General features: G+C 43.7%; 1 protein-coding gene across 1 annotated transcript in view; it reads left to right on the top strand.

Moving 5' to 3' along the window:
• Positions 1 to 8,551, top strand: part of LOC123363992 (ATP-dependent translocase ABCB1-like) — a 75,380-nt gene extending 66,829 nt beyond the window's left edge. The window contains exons 26-29 of the mRNA XM_045005673.1: positions 3,189 to 3,386; positions 4,278 to 4,484; positions 5,412 to 5,558; positions 6,957 to 8,551. Of these exons, the coding sequence (XP_044861608.1) occupies positions 3,189 to 3,386; positions 4,278 to 4,484; positions 5,412 to 5,558; positions 6,957 to 7,154 (750 nt within the window). The 3' untranslated portion in view covers positions 7,155 to 8,551. The remainder of the gene's footprint in view (positions 1 to 3,188; positions 3,387 to 4,277; positions 4,485 to 5,411; positions 5,559 to 6,956) is intronic.
• The last annotated feature ends 9,481 nt before the right edge of the window (positions 8,552 to 18,032 follow it).

Genomic DNA, 18,032 nt, shown 5'->3' with positions numbered 1-18,032 from the left:
AGGAGTCGCCGAGCGAGATCGCCCTGAGGAGGGTCACTGGAGGAGATAGAGAGCGCATGCTGCGTGAAAGCCAGCACAAACCAGGGGCCTATGCAGCCGTGCTCGGGGAGGCAATGCTCCTTGAGTACCTCATGAAAGCCTGGCGCGGAAAGGTGTGCTACCACGGAGCACCCAATAAGGCAGCTCTTCCCAGGAACCTCCTACGGAGGCTTTTCGATTACCTCCAGGAGAGCTTCATGGAGATCTCCCAGGAGGATTTCTGTTCTATCCCCATATATATAGAGACCTCCTTTACACATAGTTCAGATTCCTGTTCCATTAATAATAAAAGTTTACATGTTTAAAGCACTTACCGACTGCTCCTTCCCCTGATTCAGGGTCCGGGTTAACGGCTGGGGAGGGTTGTTGGGGGATCTCCGTGAGGGTGCTGAAGAGATCCTGGCTGTCGGGGAAACCAGCGTTGTAAGCGCTGTCGCCTGCCTCGTCCTCCACAAACCCTTCCTCATCTTCCCTGTCCGCGAACATCGCCGAGGAACTGGCCGTCGACACTGTCCCATCGTCAGAGTCCACGGTCACTGGTGGGGCAGTGGTGGCAGGCTCCGTAGCGTCCGTTTGCCGCTTTGATTTTTTGGTAGCCTTGTCTGGGGTCCTTGATTTTCATGCGGTGCTGCGTTGCATCCCGCCTGTATCCTCTGTCTCTCATGGCTTTGGAGACCTTCCCGTTGGTCTGTGCATTCCGTTTGTTGGAGCGCAGCTCCGAAAGCACAGACTCCTCGCCCCACACACCGATCAGATCCAAGACTTCCCGGTCACTCTATGCTGGGTCCCTCTTTCTATTCAGAGATTACATGAACTCCTCTGCTGGAGAGCTCTGCATTGCTGCCGGTGCTGCTGAGCTCGCCCCGATGTCCAACCACGAAATGAGATTCTAACTGTCCAGACAGGAAAAGGAATTCAAATTTTCCCGGGACTTTTCCAGTGTGGCTGGTCAGAGCATCCAAGCTCGGACTGCTGTCCAGAGCATCAACAGAGTGGTGCAGTGTGGGATAGCTCCCGGAGCTACTAAGTTCGATTTGCATCCACACCTAGCCTAATTCGACATAGCCATGTCGAATTTAGCGCTACTCCCCTCGTCGGGGAGGAGTACAGAATTCGAACTAAAGAGCCCTCTATGTCGAATTAAATGGCTTCCTGGTGTGGATGGGTGTGCGGTTAATTCGAATTAACGCTGCTAAATTCGAATTAAAGTCCTAGTGTAGACCAGGCCTAAGTTAAGCTACTCCAGCTATGTGAATATTGTAACTGGGTTCGATGTAGCTTAGGTAGACTTAACCACGGTGTCTTCCCTGTTCTGCGTTGACGGGAGATGCTCTCCCATCGACTTACCTTACTCTTCTTGTTCCAGTGGAGTACCAGAGTCGATCAGAGAGCACTCTGCTCTCAACACCCACTGAATCAATTGCAGCAGTGTCAATCTCCCTGGTAGTGAAGACGAGCCCAGAGTTAAACTGCTTTCTTTAGCAATACAAATATGTTTTCACTGCTTTTTACTCCTGTAAACTATGCAGCTGTGGGGGAGAGTGAGATAGATTCTATTCCTTCTTGTGCATCATCAGCAGACTTGTTTGCTAAGTTCCAGTTAGTTACATCTGTGTAACAGAAACTCAAAGTGGGTGAGTTAAAATCTTTCATTGGACCAAATTCTGTTGGTGAGAGAGACAAGCTGTCAAGCTTACACAGAGCTTTTCCTCAGTTCTGTATAAGCTTTAAAACCTGTCTCTCTCACCAACAGAAATTGGTCCAATAAAAGATATGACTTCACCCACGTTGACTCTCTAATATCCTGGGACGGATGCGACTGTAACAACACTGCACACAACATTTGTGTAACCTCATTCAAGTCAAAGGGGTTGCACAAGTATTAATGAGGACATAATTTGGCCTGCAGAACCTTTTGTTCCTGGTGATTATACGTGAGATGGAAAGAACCCAGCTTGTCTCTCAAAGTCCAGTGTTGACAGTTAGAAACTCATCTTTGTATTTGTAAATTGAAAACATTTCATATTGTCTCTCGGTGCTTTCAGTAAAGGCTTTTACAAGCAGAACCAGCCTTTCAGAAACTTGAAATTGCTTTTGAATTCTAGCTTTTGGATAGTGGCCTTGATTTAGAAAAGGACTCAGGCACATACTGTAAGCATGCCAGTAACTCATGTGCACAACTTTAAGTCACACATGTGCTTGACTACTTTCCTGAATCAGCTCCACATGCCCAGACTGCTAATGCTCCCGGGGAAATATCTTCTTGTGGAGAAAGACGTTAATTGAAAGTGAAACCACTCTGGGCCAAATCCTGATGCCAGTGAAGCAGCTGCCTTTGACTTCAGTGAAGCTAAGATTTGGCCCAAAGAATTTAAACCTTGAAAGTCCAGTTCTCTAGGTGCTGTAAGAGCCCATTGTACTCACAGTGCTGGTATTGTGGTCCTGGAGCTGTCCCGTCCCCCAGGCGTCAGAGGAGGCTCCCACAGTCTCTCCTAACATCTCCTTCACTCACCCTTGTCTTCAAGTCTTCCTCCTTGCTACCTCTTATACTCGGAGCTCCCTTCCTACATAAAAGAGCCAATCAGCTACCCTTTCCCTATTCAAACCTACACTGAAAACATGGTTGTCCTTGAAAACTATGAATAATCCACCAAAGTAAAAATGTTTAACCCAATCTGAGATCTGATGTTCACCTTGTACTATGTTCATCCTGTGTACTGTGTGTTGAAATTACACTATTTAGAGAGTGAACTCCCAGGGGCAGGAACTATGTTTTCCACACACAATGATAGTGTCTGGATTATATGCACTGATGACATAAAAGAGAGGTATTAGGGTTGTTTACTTACCTAAAGTAATGATAGTCCTTGTGAACCAGGCTGAAAAGGAATGATATAATTGAGAGAGAGATTCAGAAAAGAACCACTCAAGAAGGAGGTCCTCTACACAGAAAATAACAATCCAATGTCACTGCATATTTAAGCAATAATAAACTGACAAAAATGCTCTGGGTTTGAAAATGCCATACCATTTCCAACTGACTTGTCAACGCCTTCATTTAAATGACCATACTGAGTTGTGTTTGATGCTTCTGTACAAGATAGACAGGTCTTCTGTCATACATTTATATTTTCTATTCTATTTTCCAGAGTAAGTTTAATGGTAACATTGAATTTAAGGACATCCATTTTGTATACCCTACAAGACCAGAAGTTCAAGTTTTGCAAGGACTCAGTGTGAAGGTTAATAAAGGACAGACGCTAGCCTTGGTGGGGAGCAGTGGTTGTGGCAAAAGCACATCCATTCAGCTTCTGGAGAGATTTTATGACCCTATGGAAGGACAAGTGGTAAGAAGAGATTTGTGAAGCTGTTAACGCTTAGAGCTTATAGAACTGTTCTTCAAAGTATTTTACAAACATTAAATCAGTCGCACAACACCCCTTTGAGGTGGATAAGTGTTGTTACAGGTCCAGGTACTGCAGAAAAGACTTGGGACTTGCTTAAGGTACAGCGGGATTAGAACTTTGGATCCTCTGACTCCCCATCCTGGCTTTAGATCACTAGATGGCATCTCTTTGTTGATTTACTTGATATGTTAGAGGGGGCATTAGAATATACTTCCCATAATGTAACCTTTGTCACTAGTCCTGTAGTCATGTTAACAAAATTAACATGACACAATATGAGGTCTAATTCATCACTTGATGAGACTTTTGATTCAAGTCCTATTAATGATGATGGGAGCTCCAAGAAGAATAGCCTAGAGATGGTGAGTCAAAGGATGTTTGAATAAATGCCCAAAGATGTGGATTCTTACTGGAGCTCTTCAACCGTCTCGGTCTAAGAAGCTCATGAACAGACTTTCTCATGAGATCTCTGGTCCCTTACATCATCAGTAAAGATGGAAATTCTGTGGGCACATCTCATTATAGACTGGCAATTCCACATCTATTATGGAAGCTAGCAGAGCAGAAGTCTACAAAAAAATACTTCTGAGAGGAAAAGGTTATCTGAGCTTCTTTTCAATTTTCAAAGAGTTTTGGTTCAGTTCAATTTTGGATGAAAGATCTGATCCTCTATTATTTGATCAGAAGTGGTTCACTGACCACTTTACTTTTACTGTAACTCTAACACAGGGCAGAGGATTTTTACAGATTCGTGTTTCACATTTACATTGTACGCCTGAGGAGGAGTATTGCATTCTGCAGGGAATGATTTTTCCCTTTTACTGTTTCTAGTTTGCAGATGGATTCAATACCAAGTCTTTGCATTTGCGATGGTTAAGGTCCAAATTGGGTATTGTGTCCCAGGAGCCTATTTTGTTTGACTGCAGCATTGCTGAAAATATCCAGTACGGAGGCAACAGTTGGGTTGTCAGTCAGGAGGAAGTTGAAGAGGCAGCTAAAGCAGCAAATATTCACACTTTCATAGAAAATCTCCCAGAGGTAAATGAAAATGTCTTTCCATTCTCAGTGTGGGGTAAAATATTCATTGTGACCTATCTAAGCAACTCCAATTAATGCAAAACAATATACTTTTTAGTTTATTTTCTTGTGTTTACTGTTCTCAAAGAGGAAAATAGGAAGCTGATGTTTAAAAATGTAACTTGCAATGTGTATTAACATATACACAGTCATAATTGGCTAATTCAAATGCAAAATCTGAGCTCCAGTTTTCTTGTTTTCCTCTACCACAGTGATGTTATATAACAACTATAAAAGAGACATTCGATTCTAAACTTTGTCAATTCTTTTTCCTTTTTTGGCTGAAACTTTCTGTAGTTTTAGTCTTATCTGAAAGGTAAAATGTTTCAAGTACATTTTAACCTTCATGTTTGCCATGGACTTAGTTCTCAAAATGGAGAAAGACCTTGGAAAAGCCCAAAGAAATCAGGCTTCCTGTAAAGTTACATGAAATTGAAAATTGAAAAAAAACAATATTTCTTTTTCATTACCACCTAGTTTTTGAAAATGTACTGAGAAGAAAGTTTTGGACGTGTAAGAAATAAAGGGTCACCTCTTGAGAGTGGGTCTCTAGGGCCTTGAAATTATAAAAGTCTCTTGAGCTCTATATGTTTAAGTACAGGTGTCTTTGACTAGACACATCAGTGGTTGCACCACTTGGGAGTTAGTCTTTTTCTAATGCTGAAATGAATTTTCATTACACAGCAGTTATCAATACGTGTAGCTGTAGATATGCATTTTGATTCAAACAGTTAATAAAATCTTATTAAATTTTATTTTTTATTAAAAACAATTACATTATTCTTTTTTCCTTCATAATGGAAAAGCTTAATATAGTACATTATCTGCTATTAAAAATATAACTTTCTGTTTCTAACTTTCCTTCACAATGAATATTTATTTATACAGAAGTATAATACCCGAGTGGGTGACAAAGGAGCACAACTTTCTGGAGGTCAGAAACAAAGAATAGCAATTGCTCGTGCTCTAGTTCGTAAGCCAGCAGTTCTGCTTCTGGATGAAGCCACATCTGCTCTTGACATGGAAGGTGAAAAGGTTAGTAATATGCATTCTACCATTTGCAATACACACAAAATTACGGGGTTCGAATGCTTCACTGCAAGAATACAGGCGCTCCATGTACAATACAATTTTGAAAGTTCCACAGAACAATCCTTAGCTCACTCTCTGTCTACAGCCTGCTTTTGCAAGGTGTAGAGTGCCTTCAACTCCTGGTGTCTAAATTGGGAGCTGATGGTAGTCAGCAACACTTGGGGCTGGAGAGAAAGTGGGATTTTCAGAACTCCTCAGTTTTGGCCTGCCTCAGTTCCTTCAAAGTCAGTTATGAAGTCAATGGGACTTTCAATGGATTCACAGTTGGCCAATGCTGAACACTTTGGAAAATCCCATTCACAATTAGCAACTTTGAGTTTGAGATAGGTATCTTCAAACAGTAGACAGTGATCTACTAGAGGATGCCTTGTAAGGCAAGTCACCAGCTCCTTCCTCTTCCCTTCAGCCAGCAGCACTAGCAGCAAAGTGGGTCTTTTTCTGCACTATTCCATGCTCTGTCTGGGTGAACAATTGTTGCTACAGAAACCGAGAGGGATCCACTTTGCTGGTAGAACTGCTGGCTGTCAGGACAGAATGGAACAATTAAGAAGCCTCTGTCCGCTTCCCAGTCCTTTTGCATTCAGAGAGTAAGAGGTGACATGCAGGAGCAGCTGGCTTGGAAAAAAGGCTTCAGCAACACCTCCTACCTCTCAGGAGATGTTGTGCAGTGAAGAGAGAGTAATTAAGCTATCCTCTGCTGCTCAGCTGGCTGAGCTTCCTCACTGCATCCACCATCTCCAGGAGAGGGGAGAGATTCCATAGGGACTAATAAACTGTCCATTTGGAAGGGGATGCAGTAGAAGTGAAAAATGCCACCATGCAAACCACCATCCAGACCCAGATGTCAGGATCCTGAATTTTGGATTTTTATGGCTAACAAGAAGTGTCTGGCATTGCTGGTACTATCAATGAACGTGCAAGTTTTAGTTTCTCTAACTTTGGCATGTAGTTGGAAACAGACAGCATGCAATGTCAAATGTAACACACACATTTGGTAAGCAGCCAATATCACAGACAATTCATTACACCTCTGCAAATTAGTTGTGTTGCATGGTAAATCTAAGTTTTATGTTGGTCCAAACTAGATCCTTATGGACCTCATTCTGCTAGCCTTTGTTCATGAGAGTAGTCTCAGTAACTTCAGTGGAATTACTCACACAAATAAAGGTTGTAATATCAGGCCCCTGTGTTTGAGGCCTCCTTCATGCATGGGAAGGACTGACTCCTAAACCCCAGTGAGGAATACCCAAGTGATAATGTGAATTATAAAGGCAAAGGTGTTACCTATGAAAAGGAAGATTCTCCAAGTAATAACAAGTTTTTCACTGCATCTGTCTGCAGATTGTCCAGAAAGCCTTGGATGATGCCAGGAAGGGTCGAACCTGCATTGTTATTGCTCACCGCTTGATGACTGTCCAGAATGCTGATGTCATAGCAGTGATTCATAATGGAAAAGTAGTGGAACAAGGGACACACAGCCAGCTGCTGGCAAAGGAAGGACATTACTATGCACTTGTAAATGCACAAGTTTCTCATTAACATTAATGTTACAAACTAATCTATTTATATAAATACACACGCAACCCACAGCTAAGTAATATTAAGGATGCACCTCATTACTGAGATGTCTCCAGGTTCAAAACACAGACACGTAGTAAAAGACAGAGAAGAGACATTTATTTTTTCCTCGTGTCACAGCTTTTGTGTTACTTAATCCTATTGGTAAAATCCTTTGGGGCGTGTTGGTTAATTTTAAACTGCTTTTATAATAATGATTACAAGCCTTTCATGGAAATATATATTGACAAAATAGATCACAAACTGTTTGTTTATAAATTATTGTTAAAACCTGTATTATTGACCTAACTTTTGAAACATTAAGGCTATTTCAAAAAGACTTAAAAATAATTATTATTGGCCCAATAACCATGATGGCTCCTTTTGGAGCTGATTAGCATCAACCATGTAAATAGCTATTTAACAAAAAACTGTGTGTGGGGGGCGGGGGTTACCATATGAAGTTAGATTTAAACATATTTTTTCAGCTTTTTAAATGGAGTTTTAGAAATGTTGATCAATCCATCTATAGTCATAGTGGTTTACACAGCTCTGTTATAATATTTTATTATCAGAGTATTTTTCCCTTAATATATTCAACCATCATGTTAAACAACAGTTGAGGAACATATGTCATCTACTTATTAGACAGACAGACAGACAGACAGAGTCAAGCAGCTCTGTTTTGGGTTTGCTTCTGGCAAACTCACCTTTTGGTTTGCCAAGGACAAAATCAAAACCACCTTTGGTTTTTGTTTAGTTTTTACACCCTACAGGAGCTTGGAATATTTCACACTTTCAGATGCCTCTGCTTACTTGTGACAGACAGAAATTAAAAATAATTATAATGTCTTTTGCCCCTTTGTTTCCCTGATTCTAGGTCTATGAGGGAAGCAAAATATAAAAAACATATAAACTTTGCTCTCAACCTCGCCAAAATACATGTGGTCACTCTTCCCCATTCATCTGCATCCCCAATCAGCTTTTCTCAGCAGCTACCAGGAAGGGCTACTCCCACTATGGGCCATTGAGACTCTGTAGACACATTGGGAAGGGCTGGTCAGTTTCTGCTGGCACCACCATGACATGTGCAGGAGAGTGACTTTTCACTTCTGGTTATAGAGAAATCAATGGCTGTTCTCACAGTATTTCCCCATTATCCAAACCGGAATCAAATGTCTCCCTTTGTCTGGTTTTGTTTTTACACTGGAACCAATTGTTAAGTCTGTTTACTGTAAAGGTGAAGCCTATAATAAAGAATGTGGAAAATCATTCAGATATTACACGGAGAGGATTGCCAAACTTACTTTATTTAAAGGCCACGTAATGTGTGAACTATAGAACATCTGTAGCTAGTTAATGGGATCTCATAGTCACATCAACACAGATAACACTGCTCTACAGCCAAAATGCTTCTGAAATAAATGTAGTCAAACTTTACTAATTCTGGGTCGCTGAGAACGAAAATGATGCTTAAAATTGTTGATTGGCTCTAGTTTTCAAGTTATGCTATTGGGTCAATATATACGACCCTTGACTTGGGAATAGCGGAGGATAAGTGAGTTATAAAGGGAAGGGATCTCAATTTAAACCAGAAATGACTAAAATACATCTTTGACTGGATCTATGAATAAATCTATGACTGGGTTTGGACAGTACTTGCTTTTTAGGCAAAACAATGAATGATGCAATCTGAAGCTGGTATTGTGTCATACATGATATGAATTGCATCATGTTATTCCTAGAAGTCATGGATGATGCAATCATAACGAAGCTTACATCACTCTGCTGAAGAAATTGCCCTATATCAGCTCTAGAAATCATACAGTGTCGTGCTCTCTTATTTGTCAGTGTTTGATTTTGCAAAGGGACACATTTCTGTTTAGCCAAAGTGAGCAGAGATGCCTCGTACTTGTGTGAACAGTGCAGATAACTTCTGCTATGTTTGTGGTGAAGTGACTTTTGCATCACAAAAGCGCAGTATAACCACTATGGTTAAGAAAGCCTATCACCTTTATTTTGGCTGCAAAATTGGAGATCAGGACAAGAGGTGGGCCCCACACATATGCTGCAACGCTTGTGCAACAAATCTTCGCCAGTGGTTGAACAGGAAAAGGAAATCTATGCCTTTTGCAGTGCCAATGATTTGGATAGAGCCAACAGATCATACCAGCAATTGTTACTTCTGCATGGTGTCTCCAGTTGGGAAAGGTGTGTCAAAGAAGAAAAAGTGGACTGTGCATTATCCAAACATTCCATCAGCTATACACCCAGTACCCCATGGAGAAGGACTGCCTGTTCCTGATGCACCAGAATTATTCTCACTTGAGTCAGACGAGGAAGAGGATGAAACTTCTGGTCCTGAACCATCAACGTCACAGGACCCACATTTTCTCCCATCCTCCTCCTCTGAACCACACCTCATAACACAATCATAGAATCATAGAATCTCAGGGTTGAAAGGGACCTCAGGAGGTCATCTAGTCCAAGCCCCTGCTCAAAGCAGGACCAAACCCAACTAAATCATCCCAGCCAGGGCTTTGTCAAGCCTGACCTTAAAAACCTCTAAGGAAGGAGATTCCACCACCTCCCTAGTAACCCATTCCAGTTCTTCACCACCCTACTAGTGAAAAAGTTTTTCCTAATGTCCAACCTAAACCTCCCCCTGTGAAACTTGAGACCATTACTCCTTGTTCTGTCATCTTCTACCACTGAGAACAGTCTAGATCCATCCTCTTTGGAACCCCCTTTCAGGTAGTTGAAAGCGGCTATCAAATCCCCCCTCATTCTTCTCTTCTGCAGACTAAACAATCCCAGTTCCCTCAGCCTCCCCTCATAAGTCATGTGCTCCAGCCCCCTAATCATTTTTGTTGCCCTCCATTGGACTCTCTCCAATTTATCCACATCCTTCTTGTAGTGTGGGGCCCAAAACTGGACACAGTACTCCAAATGAGGCCTCACCAGTGCTGAATAGAGGGGAATGATCACATCCCTCGATCTGTTGGAAATGCCCCTACTTATACAACCCAAAATGCCATTAGCCTTCTTGGCAACAAGGGCACACTGTTGACTCATATTCAGCTTTTCGTCCACCGTAACCCCTAGGTCCTTTTCTGCAGAACTGCTGCCCAGCCATTCGGCCCCTAGTCCGTAGCAGTGCATGGGATTCTTCCGTCCTAAGTGCAGGACTCTGCACTTGTCCTTGTTGAACCTCATCATATTTCTTTTGGCCCAATCCTCTAATTTGTCTAGGTCCCTCTGTATCCTATCCCTATCCTCCAGCGTATCAACCACTCCTCCCAGTTTAGTGTCATCTGCAAACTTGCTAAGGGTGCAGTCCACACCATCCTCCAGATCGTTAATGAAGATATTGAACAAAACCGGCCCCAGCACCGACCCTTGGGGCACTCCACTTGATACCGGCTGCCAACTAGACATGGAGCCATTGATCACTACCTGTTGAGCCCGACCATATAGCCAGTTTTCTATCCACCTTACCGTCCATTCATCCAGCTCATACTTCTTTAACTTGCTGGCAAGAATACTGTGGGAGACTGTATCAAAAGCTTTGCTAAAGTCCAGAAACAGCACATCCACTGCTTTCCCCTCATCCACAGAACCGGTTATCTCATCATAGAAGGTGATTAGGTTAGTCAGGCATGACTTGCCCTTGGTGAATCCATGCTGACTGTTCCTGATCACTTTCCCCTCCTTTAAGTGGTTCAGAATTGATTCCTTGAGGACCTGTTCCATGATTTTTCCAGGGACTGAGGTGAGACTGACTGGCCTGTAGTTCCCTGGATCTTCCTTCTTCCCTTTTTTAAAGATGGGCACTACATTAGCTTTTTTCCAGTCATCCGGGACCTCCCCCGAGCGCCATGATTTTTCAAAGATAATGGCCAATCTTTGAAATCACAAGGTGAATTGAATGACCTTGTCAGGGATTTGGAACTACCCAAGAGTAAGGCAGAGCTGTTGGGCTCCAGACTACAGCAGTGGAATCTCCTGGCAGGTGATGTTAGGGTTTCCATGTTCCGTGACCGTCAAAAGGATCTTGTCCCATTCTTCTTCATGGAAGGTGATCTTGTAGCCTGCAACAACATCGATGGTGTGATGGCAGCCCTCAATTTCATTCACGATCCAGATGAGTGGAGACTGTTCATTGATTCATCGAAGACGAGTCTTAAAGCTGTTTTACTGCATAATGGCAATGTTTTGCCATCAATTCCAGTTGGTCATGCAGTCCATATGAAGGAAACCTATGACAACATGAAACAACTTTTGAGGTGCATAAACTATGACCAACATCAGTGGCAGCTTTGTGGTGATTTGAAGGTTGTTGCTCTCTTGCTTGGTCTGCAGACTGGATACACAAAGTACTGCTGTTTTCTTTGCGAATGGGATAGTCGTGCAAGAGATTCCCACTACATCAAGAAAGACTGGCCACTCCGACAGTCATTGGAGCCTGGGAGGAAAAGTGTTCAGCATCCACTACTTGCTGAATCAAGGAAGATTTTGTTACCACCCTTACACATCAAGCTGGGTCTGATGAAGAACTTTGTCAAGGCCATTGACAAAACACAAGCAGCTTTCAAGTACCTCCGTGGAAAATTTCCAAGGTTAAGTGAAGCTAAGATAAAGGAAGGTGTCTTTGTTGGTCCTCAGATTCGTGAACTTCTTCGAGATGATGCATTTGACCATGCACTGTGTGGCAAGGAAAAGACTGCATGGAAAGCCTTCCAGTTAGTGGGAATAAATTTTCTCGGAAACAACAAGGCAGACAACTACAGGTTGTTGGTGGAAAACCTCCTCAAGGCATACAAAAGCATTGGTTGCAACATGTCACTAAAGATACATTTTTTGCCCTCTCATCTAGATTTTTTTCCACCGAACTGCGGAGCAGTGAGCGACGAGCACGGCGAGCGATTTCACCAGGACATTGCAACAATGGAGAAATGCTATCAGGGCAAATGGAGCCCATCAATGCTTGCAGACTATTGCTGGACAGTGACAAGAGATGCTCCATTTAATGAATACAAGAGACAAGCCAAGAAGCGCCGAGTAGACACTGAATAGGACTAAACTATGTACATAATAGTTTTTTGCCTTTTGTTTCATAATAAATTTTAGTTATATAAGCCTTTTGCTGATTTTTAAAGTGTTACATAAACAGGACAGGTGAAATATTATCATGTAAAGCAACCATAAACACATGAAAAGACCTAGGTTTACAATTTATGATTAAAACTCTACTATCTACACAATATACATAGACATAAAATGTAAAAACTTAAATTTCTTAGAAACAGTAGCCAATCAGTTGTTTTAATTGTCATATTTGAATTCAGCACATCAAAATACATGATAAAAAGGACATTTTATCACTGAAGCAGACGACTTCTAAAAAATTGTAGACCAGTGTAATGTAGAGTAGAGGCCAAAATGCTTCACTGCTCAATCTGCTTCCAGTCTGATAACTTTGAACTTGTTTTAATAGAGCTGGGCAAAACATTTGAGGAGACATGCACAATTGGACATTAAAGGTTTAGAAAAGGGCTTTGCTTCAGTCAACCAACAGTACATATGAGCTGCCACAACCATTAGACATGTGGTCCCATCATTTTGCCATCTTAGAGAAAGGTATCAGCATTACATATGACATACAGGAAGATGATTGTACGTATACCTCATTCTTGGCATGTTGCTTAACATTGTTCATCAGTGCATTCTTCTGTGGCAATAGCCAGCCAAATTCAGTCAAGTCTGTATTGCTGGAAAAATCATTTTGAAATAAAAGGCCTGGAGGTGTCAAGTATCAGATCATTCTTTAAAATATTGTGAGATTAGAAGTTGCTGGGGCCAGAACAACCAGCTTTTGCTAGTTTAAAATATTTTAGTCTATGCTTGGAGTGTGCGTTCAATGATGATGCTGATCTTCTGTGTGGAGAAAGGACTCGGCTCTGTGGCTGCACCTCACTTCTTAAAAAATTAATCTGGAAAACCTCCCACTGTATACATCTGGCCTCTTCACTTGTATTTTGAAGGAAGAAATTTAACAGGAAAATGGCAAATACGATGAAGGTAACATGGGTCGGTTCACTTTGTCTTCCACAATTCTACACCCCCACTACTTAAAAGAAGCAATATTTATTTATTTTCAAGTAAACATAATAAAACACACCAATATCAGTCTCCCATTATAATTACAATCCAGAGCAATAAAACACAACACAACAAAAGCAAATCCCAGACAACATAAACAGCCAGTTACCAAGAAAACAGAACAAACTCTTCACTTCAGATTTCCAACCAAAACCCCACACAATCAAATGCCTGTTCAGGTATGTGGGCTGTGCTGCATAAATGTAACCACATCTCTGTGTTGGAAGCTTTGGTAACAAATGATGGCCAAACACTCCCACTCATGGGGGGGTCCCATAATCAGCCATATTCTCTGATATTCTCTCTCATATTCTCCATTTGAAGACAGGCTTCACTTACACTAGAGAAATTTATCAGGCTGCTCGCCCTGTAGCCTCGCAGACCTGTAACTTACTTCATGTCCACCCCATATAAGTCCACCCACGGGGCACAGGCACTACAGCTACCATTTCAATTAGACTTATTTCAAGCAGAATTAACTGTTGCATGATTGTCACTGTGCCAGCACCTGCCACTTAAATGTCAGTGTATGTGGAACTCATTGCCATAGTAAGCCTAATGATAGAACTAGTCCTTTCACTACTAACACACACACACACTGTACAAGTCAGTAGTTAAGGGGCTTGTATGGAGTACTTTCTGCAGCCCAGTGTCTCTCCTTTCTCTGCAGCTTTGTGGAGGCAGATCAGCTCCACATGCTCTGGCCATACCTCCTCTGCTCCTGCTTGCTGACAGAGTCTCTGCCTCCACTGCACCAGACTGGGGCAGTTTCTGTTGCTCCTGCCTGTACTTTGCAAGTTGAGCTGTCTCTGCCCAGCTTTTGGGCAGTGGGCAGGAGCCTTCTCCCTCTCCAAGATTCCTCTCCTTCCTGGGTCAGTTAACTGCTTGGGGGATTAACCAGCTCTGATATGCTGCACTATCTCCCTGCCAGCTTCTCTGCCCTTTGCAGGCATGGCAGAGTAGCCAAGAAAGCACAAGGTTTAATCCAAGAAGTGCTCTATAGGTGAGGCTGCCTGCTTCCAGCCTTTCCCTCCCTCCCTGCTCTGTTAGGTCCTGAGGCTAGGAGTCAGACAGGCAGGTGCATTCCTTTACCCACTGTGGTGGGGTGCCTGCCCCATACTGGGCTCTAAGGGGTTAATAGAGCCCAAGGGAGGCGGTGCAGAAAGCAGCCGATCAGAGAAGGGCTGAAGGGAGCAGCCAAGCAGGGCCAAGCAGGCCCATATAAAAAGGGAGCTGCAGGGCAGAGGAGGGCAGGGAGGAAAGACTTTGTCTCTGGAGGGCTGAGAGAATTGCCAGCACCCTGGGCAGAGCAGTGCTGTGAGCAGGGACTGGGGAGCAAGAGACAGCTCCTGGCTGGCTACTGGGGTTTACAGGCTGAGGCTCTGAGACAAGAGCAAAGAGGATGCTGGGGCCACGAGTAAGTGGCCAGACAATTTGCTGCAATTGCCACTAAGGGAAGTGGCTGAACAGAGGACTGCAGGTTCCCCAGAAGGGGGGAACCCCGTGTGTGGCAAGGCCGGAGGGCTGTGTCACTGAAGAGGATGCTGTGGTCCTTGGAGAGATGTGGGTCCTAGAGCAGGAGTGATGGTGGCAAGGCACCACCCGAAGAGGGCGCACTACCATGCAGATCTAATTCAAAAGACCTCTAGCAGGAGGTTCCAGAGTGGTGAGCAAACCCCATTACACCCACCAAGGCAGCCACAACCCCAACAGGGATAAAATGGACCAGGAACCTGGGTGCAGAACAGAAAGAGGCTCCATAAGCAATGAGGATCCCTTCCTAACCACTCTACTCAGGGGGTAAGTCCTAGAGGCCCCAACAAAACAAAGAAGGGAAAGTTGGAGGGCCACAAATTCCCCCCACCCCCATGTCTAAAAGTGGGTTCTCAGAGCCCTGGGGAAAGAAGCAGGTCTTCTAATCAGCTCCTACTCTGTCCCAAGCTGACCAGGATGACTCAGACAATGCCCAGGAGGAATGGGTCCCAGCGGGAGAGGATTCTGAGACAGACCTCGCAAGAGTGCTGCAGAACCTATTGAAGGCAAGCAGCAAAAGGCCTCACCAAAGCTGCAGCAGAGTGTCTAAGCTCCCAAAGCACCCTAAAAAGGTTCCAAAAAGGGAAAGAGAAGGCACAAAAAAATCCAGGAGACAGAGTCCTCTGAGTCTCCTCCTCCACTGAGATTCTGAATCCAAACAGAAAGGATGGGAATGCAGCATTTTTTTTCCACCTTTGAATTTTCAAGCTGTGTGCAGCAATGTTGTTTCCACAATTCACATGCAGCCTGAGTGGGCTCCTGAGAGTAAGCCTCAGAGTAAACTCCTCCCCTGAAGCTGCGAGACCCCTTCACTCTTCCTTTAAGAAAGTGATTAGGGATGAATGGAACAAGCTGGGTCAGGGCACACACGTTAATAAGAGTGACTTCAGGTTCTCTAAACATTCAGAAACCAAAGGGCGTCTATTGCTGAGACACTGAAGGTTGGCGCCACTGTAGCATCCCTCACCACAGATGTGGTTATTCCCTCAGAAGGGAGTTCTACCCTAAGGATCCCAAGGATAGAAAGATGGAGGCCACCCTCTGAGTGTCCCTGGCAGCTACCTGCTTTGCAAGAGCAGCTCCTTTCCTGGCTGGAAGGGCTCCAGGCCTAAAGGTCAGAGATCATCCTGACTTTGGCTCCACGTTAACAAAAGTAGCCTTAGCAACAGCATTTGTACCTAATGCTTCAATGGATACAATACGTTTCTCTACCCAAGCCATGTAGCCAGCTGCCAGCTATGGCTCTGACCCTAGAAGATGGACACTAACTCTAAGCAGGTCCTATGCTTGGCCAAGTTTGCAGGCTTCCTCCTTTTTGGAGAAAATCTGGAGAAGCTGCTGGCTGACAATGTGGCACAAACCAAACAGTCTCTCCCTGCCCCACTAAGTGCCCACTAGAGAGCGTATAGACCAGCCTTCAGACGGAGACACTTCTTTCACACCTCATCCTCACAGAGGTAGCAGCAAAGGTATGACAGATTCCCCAAAGGAAAACGGTGGAATAGAGGTCCAGGGTATAGTCTGGAGGGACTTAAGCCCTTCCCCTCCCCCAAAATTTACTTTGAGAAAGATCTTTTAGATATCTGCCCAGAACTGAAGCTAGGGGGCAGGATTCCCCATTTCCTGGAGGAATGGTTTTCATTGACCATAGACAAATGGGTCAGAGAGCTAGTGAGCCAGTGATACTCCCTCAAAAGCTAATGAAGCAAATAATAAAGCAATCAATTTGCAAACATCTAGATGACAATAAGGTGATGAGTAATAGTCAGCATGGATTTGTCAAATTGTGTCAAACTAACATCATAGCTTTCTTTGACAGGGTAACAAGCCTTGTGGATGGGGGGAATGGTAGACATGGTATATCTTGGCTTTAGTAAAGCTTTTGATACTGTCTTACATGAACTTCTCATAAACTAAGGAAATACAACTTAGATGGAGCTACTACAAGATGGGTGCATAACTGGTTGGAAAACCATTCCCAGAGAGTAGATATCAGTGGTTCATAGTCATGCTGGATGGGTATAAGAAGTGCGGTCCCGCAGGGATAAGTTCTGGGTCTGGTTCTATTCAATATCTTCATCAATGATTTAGATAATGGCATAGAGAGTAGACTTATAAAGTTCGCGGATGATACCAAGCTGGGAGGGGTTGCAAGTTTTTTGGAGGATAGGATTCAAAATGATCTGGACAACCTGGATAAATGGTCTGAAATAAATAGGATGAAATTCAATAAGGACAATTGCAAAGTACTCCATTTAGGAAGGAACAATCAGTTGCACACATGCAAAATGGGAAATGACTTCCTAGGAAGGAGCACTGCAGAAAGGGATATGGGGGTCATAGTGGACCACAAGCTAAATATGAGTCAACCATGTAACACTGTTGCCAAAAAAGCAAATGTCATTCTGGGATGTATTAGCGGGAGTGTTGTAAGTAAGGGTACGTCTACACTACGGGATTATTCCGATTTTACAGAAACCGGTTTTGTAAAACAGATTGTATAAAGTCGAGTGCACGCGGCCACACAACACACATTAATTCGACGGTGTGCGTCCATGGTCCGAGGCTAGCGTTGATTTCCGGAGCGTTGCACTGTGGGTATAGCTATCCCATAGTTCCTGCAGTCTCCACCACCCCTTGGAATTCTGGGTTGAGATACCAGTGCCTGATGGGGCAAAAATCATTGTCGCGGTTGGTTCTGGGTACAGCCTCACCCCTCCCTCCGTGAAAGCAGCAGACAACCGTTTTGTGCCTTTTTTCCTGGGTGAACTGTGCACATGCCATAGCACAGCAAGCATGGACCCTGCTCAGCTCAATACCACAATCGTGGACGTTTTAAACACCTCGCGCATTCTCGTGCAGTCTATGCTGAACCAGGACCTGCAAAGCCAGGCGAGGAGGAGGCGGCTACGGCAGCGCAGCGATGAGATTGATGAGGACATGGACACTGCGGGCCCCTGCGCTTTGGAGATCCTGCTGGTAATGGGGCAGGTTCTAGCCATTGAATGCCGATTTTGGGCCTGGGAAACAAGCACAGACTGGTGGGACCGCATAGTTTTGCAGGTGTGGGACGATTCGCAGTGGCTGCGAAACTTTCACATGCGGAAGGGCACTTTCGTGACTTGCTTTCCCCCGCCCTGAAACACCAGAATACCAAGATGAGAG

Source organism: Mauremys mutica, chromosome 2, assembly GCF_020497125.1.
Source record: "Mauremys mutica isolate MM-2020 ecotype Southern chromosome 2, ASM2049712v1, whole genome shotgun sequence".
Taxonomy (NCBI): Eukaryota; Metazoa; Chordata; order Testudines; family Geoemydidae; genus Mauremys; species Mauremys mutica.
This window is presented reverse-complemented; position numbering and strand designations above follow the sequence as displayed.